Genomic DNA, 17,277 nt, shown 5'->3' with positions numbered 1-17,277 from the left:
CATCCGCCCCAGAGTTCTTAAAGAACTCAGATCTGTCATTGCTACCCCCCTGACTGATTTGTTTAACCAATCCCTGTTAACAAGAGATGTTCCTGAGGATTGGAGAATGGCCAGTGTTGTCCCTATCCACAAGAAGGGCAGTAGAGAGGAAGCTGGTAACTACAGGCCAGTTAGCTTGACATCAGTTGTAGTTAAAATGATGGAGACTCTACTCAGAAAGAGGATAAATCAGCACCTAAAAAACAATAACTTATTGGACCCAAATCAGCATGGCTTTACTGAAGGCAAATCATGTCAGACTAATCTCACTGATTTATTTGACTATGTCACAAAGGTGTTGGATGAAGGTGGTGCCGTGGATATTGCCTGTCTGGACTTCAGCAAAGCCTTTGATACGGTTCCACATAAAGAGCTGATAGATAAATTAGTGAAGATTGGACTTAATCCCTGGATAGTTCAATGGATTTGCAGCTGGCTGAAGCGTAGACATCAGAGAGTTATTGTTAATGGCGAGTATTCTGAGCAGAGTCAGGTTACAAGCGGTGTGCCACAAGGGTCTGTTCTGGGTCCTATTCTTTTAATTTGCTTGTGAGTGACATAGGGGAAGGTTTGGTAGGGAAGGTTTGCCTATTTGCCGATGACTCTAAAGTGTGCAATAGGGTTGATATTCCTGGAGGGGTCTGTAATATGGTAAATGATTTAGCTTTACTAGATAAATGGTCAAAGCAATGGAAACTGCAGTTTAATGTTTCCAAATGTAAAATAATGCACTTGGGGAAAAGGAATCCTCAATCTGAGTATTGTATTGGCAGTTCTGTGTTAGCAAATACTTCAAAAGAAAAGGATTTAGGGGTAGTGATTTCTGACAGTCTCAAAATGGGTGAGCAGTGTGGTCGGGGCGGTAGGAAAGGCAAGTAGGATGCTTGGCTGCATAGCTAGAGGTATAACAAGCAGGAAGAGGGAGATTGTGATCCCCTTATATAGAGCGCTGGTGAGACCACATTTGGAATACTGTGTCCAGTTCTGGAGACCTCACCTACAAAAAGATATTGACAAAATTGGACGGGTGCAAAGACGGGCTACAAGAATGGTGGAAGGTCTTAAGTATAAAACGTATCAGGAAAGACTTAATGAACTCCATCTGTATAGTCTGGAGGACAGAAGGAAAAGGGGGGACAGGATCGAAACATTTAAATATATTAAAGGGTTAAATAAGGTCCAGGAGGGAAGTGTTTTTAATAGGAAAGTGAACACAAGAACAAGGGGACACAATCTGAAGTTAGTTGGGGGAAAGATCAAAGGCAACATGAGAAAATATTATTTCACTCAAAGAGTAGTAGATCCTTGGAACAAACATCCAGCAGACATGGTTGGTCAATCCACAGTCACTGAATGTAAACATGCCTGGGATAAACATAGATCCCATCCTAAGATATAATACAGGAAATAGTATAAGGGCAGACGAGATGGACCATGGGGTCTTTTTCTGCCGTCAGACTTCTATGTTTCTATGAGTCAAGAGAAATCCCGGAATGGTCCAAACCTTGGCAATGATCCTTCTCCAAACGAATAAACGCCCCACATGCTCACTCCCCAATAAAGACTATTTTAAAATAAACAAACAAACAAATAAATTCTTAACAGAGAGGAAGGAGCAGGTGAAGCTAGGCAAAACCACACCAGACACCTGTACAATTAGCACAGCCCCCACCCCCAATGCAGTGTGCTCTCCCCCCCCTTGTCTCTCTCTGACTGCACCAGGAAACGGTCCTTCTGTTAAACTACTGAAGTTTGTGCAGATGATACAACAGGGATTGGTCTCATTCGAGACAGTGATAAAACCGCATACAGACGGGAGGTTGAACAACTAGCCTCGTAGTGCGACCGGAACAATCTGGAACTGAACACACTCCAAGCCGTAGAAAGCCCTCCCACCCTCCCACAATACTAGACAACACAGATTTAGGTTTAATTGGATTTGTGTGACGCCCCTCTCCGAGGACTGGGGGCAGCTCACAGCATATACAAAGAACAGGAAACCAGTAATAAAAAAATTCCATTAATAATACATTAAAACAATCCTTAAAATTCTAATTTAAAAAAAGCTATCATTACCATTCATTCGGCAATCATGCTAAAACATTCATTGGTCAGGGGGGAGAGATCTAAGGAACTCCAGGCCTGGCGGCAAAGATGAGTTTTTAAACTCTTTCTGAAGGCCAGGAGGGTTGATGCCAGAGGGCCGGGGCCCCCACAGACAAGGCTCTTCCCCTAGGCCCCGCCAGCCGACATTGTTTGGTCGACGGGACCTTGAGGAGACCCACTCTGTGGGACCTCACCGGACGCTGGGATTCGTGCGGCAGAAGGCAACAATAGTTGACAATATCAACAATAGTATCAAAGTTCTATCATATCTCAAGACCTAAAATGGTCCCCTAACATCAAAAACATCATTAAAAAAGCACAACGAAGAATGTTCTTTCTGCACCAACTCAGGAAGCTCCAACTGCCCCAGGAGCTGCTGATCCGGTTCTACAGAGGAACCACTGAGTCCGTCACCTGCACCTCCATCACTGCCTGGTTCGGTTCTGCAACCCAACAGGACCGACACAGACTCCAGAGGAGAATCAGAACTGCAGAAGGAAACGAAGGCTGCCCACCTGCCTTCCACTGAGTAAAAACATTGACTGACCCCTGGACACAAACTCCTCAAAAAGGACACCAGAGCCCTGCACACCAAGACCACCAGGCACAAGGGTAGCTTTATACCCAAATTTAATTCATTTATTTGACTTGTAGGGCCCCACAGTCCCATCCAATTCCCTCAACGCGGCCAAACCCTTCGCTGAGGCTGCAGGACTCTAGGGCTACGGGTCCCCTCCTGGCCCCCACCCTCGCCCGTTGCCTCGTCCGGCTGACGGGCGGCGACTGTCCTTGGGGAAGGGCGGCAGGTAAGTCCAATAAATAGACGGGCGTTGCCTGCATCCTTACGGTCCTGACAAGGAGCCTGGGTGGCGCAGCAGGTAGAGTGCAGTGCTGCAGGCCACTAAAGCTGACTGTGGATCTGCAGGTCAGCGGTTCAAGCCTCACCACCGGCTCAAGGCCGACTCAGCCTTCCATCCTTCCGAGGGGGGGGTCAAAGGAGGACCCGGATTGTGGGGGTGGGTGGGGGCTATAGGCTGGCTCTATTAAAAGAAGTGCTATGGCTGACATGTCAAAGGAGAAGGGCGGCATTAAGAAAACGGGACAAAGAAATAAAGTAAGATTCCTATTAACATTGACTTTTCCGATTGCTTATTTGTACCCTGTGACAATCTTTTAAGTGTTGCACCTCACCTGATTGTTGGCAGGTGTATCTTTTCTTTCATGGGCGCCGAGAACACGTGGGCCAAAGACGCGTCCAGCCCCATTCTGTCTTCCCTGACCTGGACCCTCGTCCCCCCCTCCGCTCTCCCCCCCTCAGCAACAGCAGCCGCTCACCTGCCTGTGGGGCTCCCTGGGGGCAAAGGAAAGAGGGGTGCCGGCAGCAATTCGAGGGCGCGAAGGGGAGGATGAGGGAGAGAGGGGGGGAGGTTTCCGAAGTTCCACGCCAGCTTCCCACGAGACCGTGCTTCTCAAGCAGTGGGGAGTGCGGAGCAGGGCCAGGGGGGACACCCGTGACCCCAGGGAACAGGCGGGGCCCCTCCTGACCGACTGCCCTGGACGGCTGGAGTGTTTTCCCAGTTGCGCGCTGCCCCGAGGCCGGAAGAGAACGTGGCCGGGGGGGGAGGGGGGGCAACTGCGTGGGTTCCTCTTGTAGTTGTCCTGGGCAGGTGCCGTGGCTGCCGTGAAGGGCGTGGCACACATGCTGCTGGACAAGGGGGGAGCCTCCTCTGCAGCTGGGCGAGAGCTACTGAGTGGCCCCCTGAGGCCTCCTCCCACGCCACTCGCTGGGAGTGCCACGCCGGTGACCCCCAAAGCATCGGCTCGATTAAGCTGGCCTGGCCCCGTATCAAGACACTAGAATTCCATCCGGGGGGGGGGGGGGGCATATCGGAGAGTTGGGGGGGCGTGTGAAGGGGAGGGGCATAACAGAAAGTAACTGAGCAGTGCTGTCCTAAGGAAGCTGGGAGGAGGGTCAGAAGTGGCTCCCCCCCCCCCCTTTGGCCGTTCTGGTTCTGGTAATGAAATATCTCTGGACCCAGGGGGCTGCTGGTGGGGTCTGGTTCGTTTCTGAAAATGTGGCTAATTTATGTAACCCCCAACAGCTCTGTGAGGATCCTCGCTCAACTCCGGGTGACGTAGCAGCAAGGAGAAAGAACACTGGATGTTCCCAGAGTAGACAAAGTTAAACTGAGGACCGAGGGATAAAACCCCTGCTGCCCCCTTTTCAATGCCCGTCCGAGCTGGTGGGAACTATTTCAGCCGCTTACCTTAAAGCGACTGGTGAAAAGCTCCATCTGCGAGGCCACCTCTGGGCTGCGGTACAGGCCCTGCAGTGCTAGCAGGCACCCGAGCCGGACCTCCCCCTGCTGCGAGAGACAAAGCCCACCGTCAGGTCGTTGGGTTTCTCGGAGCCCGGAATCAGGGAAAGCCTAAAAGCTGCCAAGAGTGGCCAGTAACACCACCAAGTCTTTTCCCCCTTTGTGCCCAGTTTGCATTTGCCAGCTGTGACAAGGGGTCAGAAATTGGAAACTGTCCAAATGGGAGACATCCGGCCCTCAAGAAGCAAAGGTGGAGACAGCGTAGTAACCTGGACGTTACTACCAGAGACTGCACTACGCAGAGTAACCGCCCAGTTACTGCAAGGCCAGGTGGTAGAGAGGTCTCCAGCAGGGGCCATGGAATTTGGATCCAGCCCCGAAAGGATCTCCGTTCTAGAAAAAGTCCTCTCCTCTGTCCCGCCCGGTTGTGGTCAGGGGGATAAAACACCTTGTACCGCAGAGTTTAATGCGTGGTGGTAAAGGCAGAGGTGCAAAGCTGAAGGTTTGTTTTGGATACGTTAGTCACGATGTCAGTAGGTGGCCTAGTAGGGAGTGATAACGATAATAATAATAATAATAATAATAATAATAATAATAATAATAATGTTCTTCGGGCAATGTGCTCGATGCTTGAGCAACAAGCTCTGTGAGTTAATGGCCACTGCCACGGACACAGACGCGCCCTGTCCTGCACAGCCGAGTCCTTCGGGATTGGGGGGCGTGGAAGTAGAATAAAAGGAACGAATGAATGAATGAAAGAAAAGCACTGTTCTTCCAATAGGCAGATGGGCTCATGATCCTGGAAACGAGAATGAAGCCAGCAAGGGTGCCTTAAATACCTGCAAGTGCCCTGGAGACCCACCTTGTCGTGCAGAGTCCAGCCAATGTACTTGAGGTAGCCATCGGTCAGGAAAGAGGTGGGGTAATGCTGCATCCACTGGCCCATCTCCCCAATGCAAATGGCACGGACGTCAGGGATGAGGTCCCTTGGGAGGGAAAAGGCACCAGGGACAGCGGTCAGAGCCCAGCTCCCTCCACCTGGCCCTGCCCCTTTCACGCACGCACACACGGCCCCGAGGCCACTCACCGATAGCGGTGGACAAAGACCCCCTTGAAGAGGGCATTCATCAAGGTCTCCAGCTCTTCTTGCTTCTCCTGGAACTAAAAACAGAGACAATAGCAGCTGTCCATGGTTGCATTGTTAATTACACGGAGGTGACAGAGCGTGGGGTTTTGAACGCTGTGAGAACTGGGTCCCAATGCTGGACACGCAATTGCTAAAACGTGCTGGGATTTGAAACGGAAAAGGACCAGGTTAAAAAATGTAGGATGGAACGGGCTGAACATTTTGCTTGCAATATACAGATGAAACAATGGGAAATGTGCCACCAAAAGAAGTGAAATTTTCACTAAAATCCTCTTTTTATGACCCTGCAATCCTTTAACTCAGGGTGGAGTCGGAGCGACTGGCCAAATGCTCTTCCTGAAGTCTACGCGGAGTGTGCAGGTATTCTCTTTTCCTCTGGAGCCCTAGGAGAAACCTCTGTCGCTACCTAGGATTGAACTCTCAACCTTCCAAGCAGGAGGAGGCGAGCGTCTTCACAAGGCCAGCACAGCCCTTGATTGAAACTTACACTATCGTCTTAAAAGCATTTTTCATAAAATGTATTGATTATGTCACCAGATAAATCATCTGGAATGTATAAAGATGCAGGGAGGAAATGGGAACAAGGAGCATTTTATCCTCTTTGCTGGATGTATTAAAAGTAATAAGAACATTTTGGTTGCAAATGCAATGATTTGTAGGATGTTGAGGATTTATATACAATTGGAACCATAGACCAGATTTATATTCAATAGAGACCAGAGGTCTCAATTTGGAGATTGGAAAAAAACTTGGGAAAAAGTCAGGGAACTGTTTCTGTACATAACTACAATGAGATTATCGTATGACCCACAATGGGGAAACATGATGGGTGAAAATTATGGAATTTTCTGATAACTAAGTTGACTTTTTTTATCAATAAAAGGCAAGATCTGTATTTGTTGAGGGTTTTTTGCATAAAACAGAAAAAAGTGAATTCATGGTTTATATTTTTGATTGGACAAAACAGTTTAGCGAAAGGGAATCAAGTAACTTTATGGAAAGGAATAAATTTAGGATTGGACTTAAAAGCTTAGGAATATTAGAAGCTACTTCTACCCTATTTTTCTCTTTTCCTTTCTGGTACTTTTAGCTTTCTTTTTAACCTCTCAGCTTTATTTCACTATTTTATTTATTTTTTATTTTTTAATCTTCCTTTTAAAATGTTTATGATACAACACAGTCTGAAGGCTTATGCTCCCAGCTACACAATTCTCACTTACAAGATTACAATTTTCTTTCCCAAATCTTCTCTCTTTGGAAAACGTTTTGTCCAACACTTTGCTGAACTTCTGATACAGCATTGAACTCATCCACTTCAGTTAAAAGGCCATTCTCTCTCCCAAAAAAGAGGAAATCTTTTTGCATTTGTTCATGAACTTATGCAAATTCCTATCAACTAATTTGTGCTCTTTTCTACCTGCTGGCAAAGCTGCTGCTGCTGCTGCTGCTGCTGCTGCTGCTGCTGCTGAGTAATCTGTTCCAACACCATCCAGACGGGTCTTTGGTTATCGATCAGGAGCCTAATCATCCCTGTGCTTCTCTACGGTTATTTCTCTATCATCACCACCTGACATCTCAAAGCCTTCTGAGGAACTGACCACGGACACAGAGGACGAAACCCCAGAGCACCAACCCTGCCCACTAGGCCATGCTGCCGGGCAGCTGGATTTCTGCTCCCACAGTAGAACCCGTCGTCTGAGGGAAAACGCAGGCAGGCCCCTTCAGAGCCAAACGGGGCTATAGGACCACTGCCCCCCTCCCCTTTGAGTCTGGAGGGCAGATCCCTGAGAAGAGCTGGACCTCCACCTGGGTCAGGGCTGGGGACCGGCATCCCCACTTGAGTCCCCATCCCAAGCGGCCACTGCGTAGTAGGAGTAGGATAGCTGCTCCTAATCAGTCCCATTAACGGCTTCTCCACTGAGGCTTCCTTCCCCTCCGAAACCCCCCTCCCCGCCACCCCCACCCCCATTATGCCTAGTATGCAGGTGCATTTGATACTCTCCACCCCCAGTGACTATTTCCCCCTCCCCCACCCACTGAGATCTCCCTTCACGCCATCCCCCCCCCCCCACACTGCCCAGTTTCCCTTGGCTCCAATTACGGCCTCATTTCCCTTCCTCAAAGTTTCTCCTTCCTTCCTCGGACTCCTTCCACACCCGCTTCTTTCCACAGAAACTCCCCCCCCCCCCCGCGCGTCTCTGTCTTCTCCACTTTTAACACTGTCCACCTCCACTGATTCCCAGGAGGAAAGAAGCTGACCCGTCCCTACTTTAGAGGCTCCGTTGCTGCCCACATTGTGACTCTGTTGTGCCATTTGTCTCCTAAGGATTTTAAAGATTCACACAACTGCCCCAACTGGGGGGAAACCTGTGAACCCGGAATGATTTTGGGAGCGAGACACAAAGGGTTAATAGTCTATGTACACAAACAGGAATACTTTCCTAAAATCCTATCCTTCAAATCTTGCAAGAATTGGAGTAATTTTAATAACTACAACCGGCCATTGCGTGGACAGTTTGCCCAGGACCTCTGATTGGAACAGTTTCCGATGGTCCCTTTGTGGCAGCTTAAGGATGGTTTTAAAAATCCAGTTTCCAGGGAATGAATTCAATAACCAAATAAACATCTGGCAGGGAGCCAGCATGTATCAGAGTTGATTAAAACACCAAAGAACAAAAACGCCGTGTGCAGAGAACGGGACAAAGAACACGAGACGGACTCTAGCGATTACGAGGCTTCAGGGACTAATTCAGACTCTGAATTCAGCACTGAGAAACCACCAGTGGGGACGGGCCCTCCGAGCTCTGGCTGACACAGCCCCCCACCCCTCCCAGGGCAGTGGCAGGATTGCGGTCCAGTTCACCATTACAAGGTTGCTGCGCGCCACCAGGACCAGGCGTCCCTGCCTTCCCAGAGTCCCTGCCAAGGAGGAAGCTGGCAGTCGATCAGAATTCACCCTCACGCAAGATCCTCACTTAACGACCTGCAGCGTCCTTGTTAACCAGCTTAACTTGCTAACTTGAAAATGTGCTGCTCCTGATGTTTAGGACTGACCAGAAGGGGACAGGAGTGGCCCAGTTCCCTCCACTCAGTCCAGGCTTCAGGATAAGACGGGATTGCCTCCCGAGGCACAGAAGGGGCCGGCCAGCAGCGGTCATCACACAACCATTCTCAGTCTTTATCGTGAGCTCCCGAAGGAGCCGAACGAAGCCCCCCAAGAGGTTTTATTCTACACCCTCCCGCTGCAGCGGCCTCTTCCAGAGTGGGACCGGCAGCACAAGGAAGCTTCCGGAGAAGGGGGCCCTCTCGTACCAAGGCCAGGACGACTGATCCCCGCGATCTCCACGCATGGGCCCGACCTTTTATGAAGCCCAAGCAGGGCGGAGCGCCCGGGAGGCTGCAGGCCCTGTCATCGGGACGTGTCTACTTAGCAAAGCCCTGAGAAGAGGTGATGAAACGCCTGGGGAGCCACGCTGCAATTAACAGCAGCCGTCCCAGCCCGGGTTCTCACAGATTCTGCAGGAGGAACTCTGGTGGAGGACGCGTGTGGGGGTCAGGGGTGAGATGGGGGGGCCATGGTGCCGAGCTTCTTTGCTTGCAGGCCTCCCACTACCAACTCACCAGCACTAGAAAGGATTTAGAGCTTTGCCCTTTTTAAATTTGTATTATTATGACGATTATGACTATTATTTGAACTTACATGGCGCCCCTCTCCGTGGACTCGGGGCGGCTCACATCTCAATAACAAAAATACAACATGTAAACATTTCTAGGTCCAATTAATAGTGATGATGAACTTAAAATTATTAAACTTTTAAAAATCATGTACTGTATTCACGTCCATACTACCGCATCCAACACATTCACTGGGCAAAGGCTGGGGTCTCGTGACCCCAAGCCTGACGGCATAAGTGTGTTTTCAGATTCTTACAAAAGGCAAGGAGGATGGGGGCAGTGTGAATCTCTGGGTGGAGTTGATTCCAGTGGGCCGGGGCCACCACAGAGGAGGCTCCTCCCCTAGGACACGCCAAACGGCACTGTCTAGTTGATGGGACCTGGAGAAGGCTGACTCTGTGGCACCTAACCGGGCGCTGGGGTTTGTGCGGCAGAAGGCGGTCCCGCAGGCTATATTCTGGTGGCTTGCCCCGTCGGTGGTTCCGTGGCTGAGCTATTTACAATTAGCTGGATTAGGGCACGATGGGGCGTTCCTTGATCTAATATTAATCTTGGTGTTAATCGCTGTTTGTCCGGACGTCGATTGGCGGTGAGGAGCTTTTGGGCTTTTTTGGTAGTCTTTGTAAGGTGAACTCTTTATCTCCTTCTTCTTCCTGTCCCCTCAATGCGCTTTGTGGTCAACTTGCATGGACATCCGTTTCCTTAAGTGTGGCATAGATGTTTTTTCTGAGGCTCACGATTGCTCACACCCAATTAATTTCTTTAGTGACTATTCAAAGTTACAACACCGCTGAAGAAAGTGACTTGACCGTTTTTTTGCATACTTTCAATTACTGCAGCACTGCTCGCAAGATCAAAATTCGGAGGCTCTGCAACCGGCGTGTATTTCTGACGGTTACGGTGCCCGGGGGGTGAGGTGGGAGGTCACGTGCCTTCTAATAAGAGAGGTCAGTGGGGAAGGCAAATCCACTGACCCACTGGGTTGTTTAGCCAAGGAAATTCCAGGCACGGCTGCAGCCATTATTTATGTGCTGGGTTTCTGTGCCGCCCTTCTCGAAGCGACTCAGGAGGACTGGAGGAGGATGACCTGTGGCCTCCCGACACAGCTTCCCTTGCGGGCACTGGGGTTGTGGCTCTGGTAACGGACCCCTCGGTGCGGGTGGTTTTGCGACGGATCCTCGCTGTCCCTCCGCTGATGAGGACATCCAGGAACAGGAGAGTGTTGTTGCTTTCCTTTGTGAATTTTATTCCTTTGAAGATGTTGTTGATGGTTTTATGCGTGTTTTCTAAGGCCTCTTTCTGTATTATAACAAAGGCGTCGCCATGGTTTTCCAGGGAAGCGGTGGAAGTGATGTGCCGGTGCCTGGAGGCTGTTGGGGTCTGGATGGGTGTCAACAGACTCAAACTCAACCCGGATAAGACGGAGTGGCTGTGGGTTCTGCCTCCCAAAGACAACTCCATCTGTCTGTCCATTTCCCTGGGAGGGGAATTATTGACCCCCTCGGAGAGGGTCCGCAACTTGGGTGTCTTCCTCGATCCACAGCTAACATTGGAACACCATCTTTCGGCTGTGGCGAGGGGGGCGTTTGCCCAGGTTCGCCTGGTGCACCAGTTGCGGCCCTATCTGGACAGGGAGTCATTGCTCACAGTCACTCATGCCCTCATCGCCTCAAGGTTCGACTACTGCAACACTCTCTACCTGGGGCTACCTCTGAAGAGTGTTCGGAAACTTCAGATCGTGCAGAGCAATGGAATAAATTATGGGAAATTAATTACAAATTTACAGTGGCAGTGGCCTATAGGGAAAATGTATATAAAATGTTTTACCAGTGGCATCTGCCACCAGCAAGATTGGCCAAAATGTTCCCAAACCTATCCCCAGAATATTTGGAAAAGAAGTCACAAATCTGGAACATTAGGGAATGGTTGGCAGGAATGATGGAATATAAAATTCAAACGAAACCAGAATTGTATTTATGGCATTTGATAGCTTCAAGGCAGGATTAGACAGATTCATAGGTGCCAGAAATACCTCCGGAACCGTCTTCTACCGCACAAATCCCAGCGGCCGATAAGGTCCCAGAGTTTGTTTATTTATTTATTTATTTATTAGTTGGACTTGTATGCCGCCCCTCTCCGAAGACTCGGGGCGGCTCACAACAAGTAAAAACAGTCACAACAATCCAATTAATTAAAATATTTAACGATTTAAGAAAAACCCCATGTAATAGCAAACACACACACAAGCATACCATGTATAAATTAACATGCCCAGGGGAGATGTTTAGTTTCCCCATGCCTGACGGCAAAGGTGAGTCTTAAGGAGTTTTCGGAAGGCAGGAAGAGTAGGGGCAGTTCTAATCTCCGGGGGGAGTTGGTTCCAGAGAGCCGGCGCCGCAACAGAGAAGGCTCTTCCCCTGGCCTTCTCCGGGTCCCTTCGACCAAACAATGTCGTTTGGTGGGCCCCAGGGGAAGAGCCTTCTCTGTGGCGGCCCCGACCCTCTGGAACCAACTCCCCCCGGGAGATTAGAACGGCCCCCACCCTCCTTGTCTTTCGCAAGTTACTCAAGACCCACCTGTATCGCCAGGCATGGGGGAACTTAGACATCTCCCCGAGGCTTTTTATATTTCATGTTTGGTATGTATGTGCTGTATGGTTTTTAATTGTTGGGGGTTTTATATATATTTTTATTATTAGATTTGTCCCATTGTTACACTGTTTCTTATTACTGTTGTGAGCCGCCTCGAGTCTTTGGAGAGGGGCGGCATACAAATCTAATAAATAATAATAATAATAATAATAATAATAATAATAATAATAATAATAATTGAAACGGATGTCCAAGTGCTGCCTCTATGTTGGTTGAGGCAGGCAAGATTCCCTTGGGTCCCATTTGTTGGGGGTCAGGGGAAAGGGTGGGTTTTGCCTCCTCTTCCGGCTCAAGATCCCCAAGGACAATTGGTGGGCCACTGCGTGACACGGAATGCTGGACTCGATGGGCTTTGGCCCCATTCAGCAGGGCTCTTCTGAAGTTCTTATGTTTTTATTGGGAATAAAAGATAAACAGTATTTAACTCCTTACATACTATCTGTGGCCAGAATTACCTTTACTCAATATTGGAAGCAAAAAAGGTTCTCCCGGATGAAATGGTGATTAGTAAGATTTTAGAGTAGGCTGAAATGGATAGGACGGTGATGGAATTAAAAGAAAAAGAATCGGTCTGTTATAGAATTTGGAATAGATTTTACAATTGGCTAGAAATTAGGAATCAAAGTAAGAAACAAAAAACTAAAACATGAATGATAAAATATTTATGTGTATAGGAAACTATAGGTGTGAGAATTATCTATAGAATCTAGGCATCTAAGGCCTAGATAGATACAAAACACACTCTTATTAGAGTACTCAACTTCCGACCTTTTGGTCAGCGGACCTTGCCAGAAAATGCGAAAGGACACAAAAACATGGTTACATCCTGTAGCAGAGATGAAGAAATCCTATTTTCCAGGCCAAGAAACATTCATAAAGAAAAAACAAGAACTTGATGGATCTAGAGAGTTCTGAGGAACTATGATGACACTGGACACAAGACAACCCCATGTATGGACAAATAGTGGACAGGAAGTAGGGGCATAACCAAGACATAGAAACCCTACATAAGATGACTCTTGTAGATAGGTACTTTACCTTCGGAGGTACACAGCTATTCTCCCCGTGACTTCTCCAGGTCCCTGTAGGACCCTGTAGGACCCTTTGTTTAGGTTATGTTATGTTTGCTATATATGTTTCTATGTTTTATATCATGTTGTTAATAAAGACTTTTAGCTTTTATTCTCTTGGTCTGGGGAATCTTTCTGACAATAGGTTAAATTACTAATGGCAAAAAACACGTACTAACGTATGGGGTGAAGTAGGAAAATATGTATTTTGTATTTGTTCAATCTAATGCTTGTCTTATTATTTTTATTTTTTGTATGTGTAATTTGTATTTGTAATTTTTAACATTAGAAAATTAATTAAAACTATTTAAAAAAAAAGGAACTGGCTGCCACATGCAGGCTGGATGGTACTCTGACCTGTCATGATTTAGGTGATCTTGCACAAAAATTAGGGATTAATGACCCCGAGGTATTTTGTGGCTAAGCCACAAGATGCTGGCAAACAATTATTTGATAAATTGTTAAAGGAACTGGGCATTTTACCTTGCATTAAAAAAACTATAAGAGCAGTCTTCAAATACCTGAAAAGTTGACACTCAAAAGAAGGAGTGGACACACCTTTTCCTGAGAAGGCGGAACTAAAACCAGTGAATTCAAAATTAAGCATCGGTACAACTATATGACTCTACAAAATGTAAAAAAGTTGAGCCACATGACAGCGTCCCCCCTTTGCCAAAAATCACGCAACACAGGCATTGTTCCATGCCTGTCCACCAGAAACGGTACAGGGGATGCTGCCCTGAAAAAGGCTAGGCCGGACGGTCTTCACTTGATTGTTCTGTGACCAAAAAGGCAGGCGGCCTTTTCACCCGGACCCCCGTCGGGGACTCACCTCCTTCTGCTTCTCCAGCAGCCCCTCCAGCTTCCCCGGGGCCCAGCAGCCCGGTCCCTTGGCCCGCTCGGCCTCGTACTGCCGCCGAGCCTGGTCCTTCTGCAAGCTCACGCTCAGGGCCACTTGCACCAGGGCGGTCATCAGCTTCATGGCTGGAAGGGAGGAGAGGGCCACACAGTGCGTGCAGGCGCCCCCACGCGCTGGCCTCCCCCCCCGTCACTGTCCTACCTGCCAGGGTGCTGGTGTGGCGGAAGGCCCGCACTTGAGAGTCAGACAGGCCGGTCAGGAAGGCAATGAGGCCGTCCATCAGGTATTCGTCATAAACAACGCTGTGTTGGGCCCGGCGCACAAGCACCGCTATGAACTCACAGAATCCTGCGCAGAAACGTCGCCACGTGGGAGTGGTCAGCAGCAACGGGTACTCGGCTGAATCCTGATGTTGGGGGGGAGGGGAGGAAGGTCCATCAGAGTCAGTGCGTGTGTGTGTGTGTGTGGCTGCTGCACCTTCCCTCCATGTGGACCCCCCCCCCCCCGTCACCTCCTCAAAGGCTTCGGTCAGGCCTTCGATGATCTCCGAGTTCTGCAGGTGGCTCAGCATCTCCAGAGTCACGGCGCCTGTCCAGGCAAAGCAGGAGGGGTTGGTGGTGGTCGGGGGGGGGAGGTCCGTCCATCTTCCAGGCAGCCCCATCGCCCCCCATCTCACCTCTGCAGTTGCAGGCGCGCACCACGAAGTTCAGCAGCTCCACGAAGGCCCCCGGCCGGTCCTCCAGGTAGCCCTCCAGCCACTCGTCCACCACGGGCTGCGGGGAAGGTAAGGCGCGGTGAGGCCGAGGGGGGGAGGCCGCTGGAGGGGAAGGACGGGGGGGGCGCGCGGCCCCGCCTCACCTCCAGGGCGCTCCTGCCGGCCTTCACCGCCTCGAAGAGCCCCGGGCTCGCCCGCTTCGGCACCTGCGCCACACGGGGGGGGGGGGGGGAGAGGGGAGGTCGCCGTCAGTCCACACACACGCGCGCGCGCCGGAGGGGTCCGTCACCGCCGCCCTCACCCCCGCCCACCTACCGGGGAGCCGCGGCGCCGGGCCGGCCGCTTGACACGCAGTCCGCCCGCGCCGCGCCCCGCCTCGCCCGCCGCCGCGCTGCCAGCAGAGGACGAGGCGGCGGCGGCGGAGGAGGACGAGGAGGCGGCGGCGGGCGGGGAGCGAGGCCGGGCGGGCCGGCGCCTCAGCACCCTCGACGGCGGCGACATGGCGGGAAACGGCGTGAGGCGAAGAAGCGACACGACAACAGCGTCACGTGACTCTGACTGGCTAGGCCCAGGCCACCACCTGCCCGGCACGCGGGGGCCCTCCCGACCTGCGCATGCGCCGCCCGGGGCTGTTCGGGCGGGGCTCTCCTCGACCGGCGCCCCCCTTCTGCAGAGGCGCGAGGGGGGCCGGCTGGGGGGGAGCGGGGGGCGCTTCCAACGCCTGAAAACTCCAAGGGGCCCCGAGCTGCCTGCTGGAAAAACGCCTTTGGAGCCCCTGGAGTCCCTGGGGGGAAAGGGCGGCAGAGAAATGGAGGAAAAGAAGGGGAGGGAGGAAGAAGAGAAGAAAGAAGGGGAGGGAGGGAAGATGGAAGGAAGGAAGAAGGGGAGGGAGGGAGGAGGGAAGGAAGGGGGAAGGGAGGGAGGAGGGAAGGAAGAAAGGAAGAAAGGGAGAGAGGAAGGAAGAGGAGGGAGGAGGGAAGGAAGGAGGGAGGGAGGAGGGAAGGAAGGGGGAAGGGAGGGAGGGAGGAGGGAAGGAAGAAAGAGAGGAAGGAAGGGGAGGGAGGGAGGAGGGAAGGAAGAAAGAAGGGAAGGAAGAAAGAAGGGAAGGGAGAGAGGAAGGAAGGTAGAAAGAAGGGGGGAGGGAGGAGGGAAGGAAGGAAGAAAGAAGGGGAGGGAGGAGGGAAGGAAGAAGGGAGGGAGAGAGGAAGGAATGAAGAAAGAAGGGGGGAGGGAGGAGGGAAGGAAGGAAGAAAGAAGGGGAGGGGGGAGGGAAGGAAGAAGGGAGGGAGAAGCGAAGGAAGGAAGAAAGAAGGGGGGAGGGAAGGAAGGAATAAAGAAGGGGAGCGAGGAGGGAAGGAAGAAAGAAGGGGAGGGAGTAGGGAAGGAAGAAGGGAGGGAGGAGGGAAGGAAGAAAGAAGGGAAGGAAGAAAGAAGGGAAGGGAGAGAGGAGGGAATGAAGAAAGAAGGGGTGAGGGAGGATGGAAGGAAGAAAGAAGGGGAGGGAGGAGGGAGGAGGGAAGGAAGAAAGAAGGGGAGGGAGGAGGGAAGGAAGAAGGGAGAGAAGGGAGAGAGGAAGGAATGAAGAAAGAAGGGGAGGGAGGAGGGAAGGAAGGAAGAAAGAGTGGGAGGGAGGAGGGAAGGAAGGAGGGAGGAGGGAAGGAAGGAGGGAGGAGGGGAGGGAGGAGGGAAGGAAGGAAGAAAGAGTGGGAGGGAGGAGGGAAGGAAGGAAGGAAGAAAGAGTGGGAGGGAGGAGGGAAGGAAGAAGGGAGGAGGGAAGGAAGGTAGAAAGAAGGGGGGGAGGGAGGATGGAAGGAAGAAAGAAGGGGAGGGAGGAGGGAGGGAGAGAGGAAGGAATGAAGAAAGAAGGGGGGGAGGGAGGATGGAAGGAAGGAAGAAAGAAGGGGAGGGAGGGGGGAAGGAAGAAGGGAGGGAGGAGGGAAGGAAGAAAGAAGGGAGGAGGGAAGGAAGGAATAAAGAAGGGGAGCGAGGAGGGAAGGAAGAAAGAAGGGGAGGGAGGAGGGAAGGAAGAAGGGAAGGGAGAGAGGAAGGAATGGAAGGGAGAGAGGAAGGAATGAAGAAAGAAGGGAAGGGAGAGAGGAAGGAAGAAGAGAAAGGAGGGAGGGAGGGAGAAAGAAGCAAAGGGAGAAATGGCTTTTTTCAGGCCTGATGTAAAAGGCAAAATTAAAATATGAAAAGGGTGACTGAAAAGAAGGGGGGGAGAAGGGGGGAGGTAGCTGCCATTTTATTTTATTTTCATAGAAACCTAGAAGATTGACAGCAGAAAAAGACCTCCTGGTCCATCTAGTCTGCCCTTCTACTTTCTCCTGTGTTTTATCTTAGGATGGATAGATGTTTATCCCAGGCATGTTTCAATTCCGTTCCTGTGGATTCACCAACCACGTCTGCTGGAAGTTTGTTCCAAGCATCTACCCCTCTTTCAGTCAAATAATATTTTCTCACGTGGCTTCTGATCTTTCCCCCAACTGACCTCAGATTGTGGCCCCTTGTTCTTGGGTTCACTTTCCCATTAAAAACACTTAAACCCTCGTGAACCTTATTTAACCCTTTCATATATTTAAGTGTTTCGATGGTGTCCCCCCTTTTCCCCTCCGCCCTGCAGACTCCACCTGCCCCCCTCCCCTTCTCATTCTTTTTATTCTTCTATCAGTCCAACCACACAGCCTCTTCTGAAAGCCT

General features: G+C 50.7%; 1 protein-coding gene across 1 annotated transcript in view; it reads right to left on the bottom strand.

Moving 5' to 3' along the window:
- The window catches only part of STAG3 (STAG3 cohesin complex component), a 46,770-nt gene extending 31,689 nt beyond the window's left edge, over positions 1-15,081 (bottom strand). Inside the window, exons 1-9 of the mRNA XM_070744307.1 lie at positions 14,896-15,081; positions 14,724-14,786; positions 14,542-14,638; positions 14,377-14,453; positions 14,067-14,271; positions 13,839-13,990; positions 5,551-5,624; positions 5,326-5,449; positions 4,413-4,511 (exon numbers count right to left, since the gene is read on the bottom strand). Coding sequence (XP_070600408.1) covers positions 4,413-4,511; positions 5,326-5,449; positions 5,551-5,624; positions 13,839-13,990; positions 14,067-14,271; positions 14,377-14,453; positions 14,542-14,638; positions 14,724-14,786; positions 14,896-15,081 — 1,077 coding nt within the window. The remainder of the gene's footprint in view (positions 1-4,412; positions 4,512-5,325; positions 5,450-5,550; positions 5,625-13,838; positions 13,991-14,066; positions 14,272-14,376; positions 14,454-14,541; positions 14,639-14,723; positions 14,787-14,895) is intronic.
- Positions 15,082-17,277: the final 2,196 nt, after the last annotated feature.

Source organism: Erythrolamprus reginae, chromosome 3 (assembly GCF_031021105.1).
Source record: "Erythrolamprus reginae isolate rEryReg1 chromosome 3, rEryReg1.hap1, whole genome shotgun sequence".
Taxonomy (NCBI): Eukaryota; Metazoa; Chordata; class Lepidosauria; order Squamata; family Dipsadidae; genus Erythrolamprus; species Erythrolamprus reginae.
Note: the sequence above shows the minus strand (reverse complement) of the source record. Positions and strands in the feature narration are given on the sequence as shown.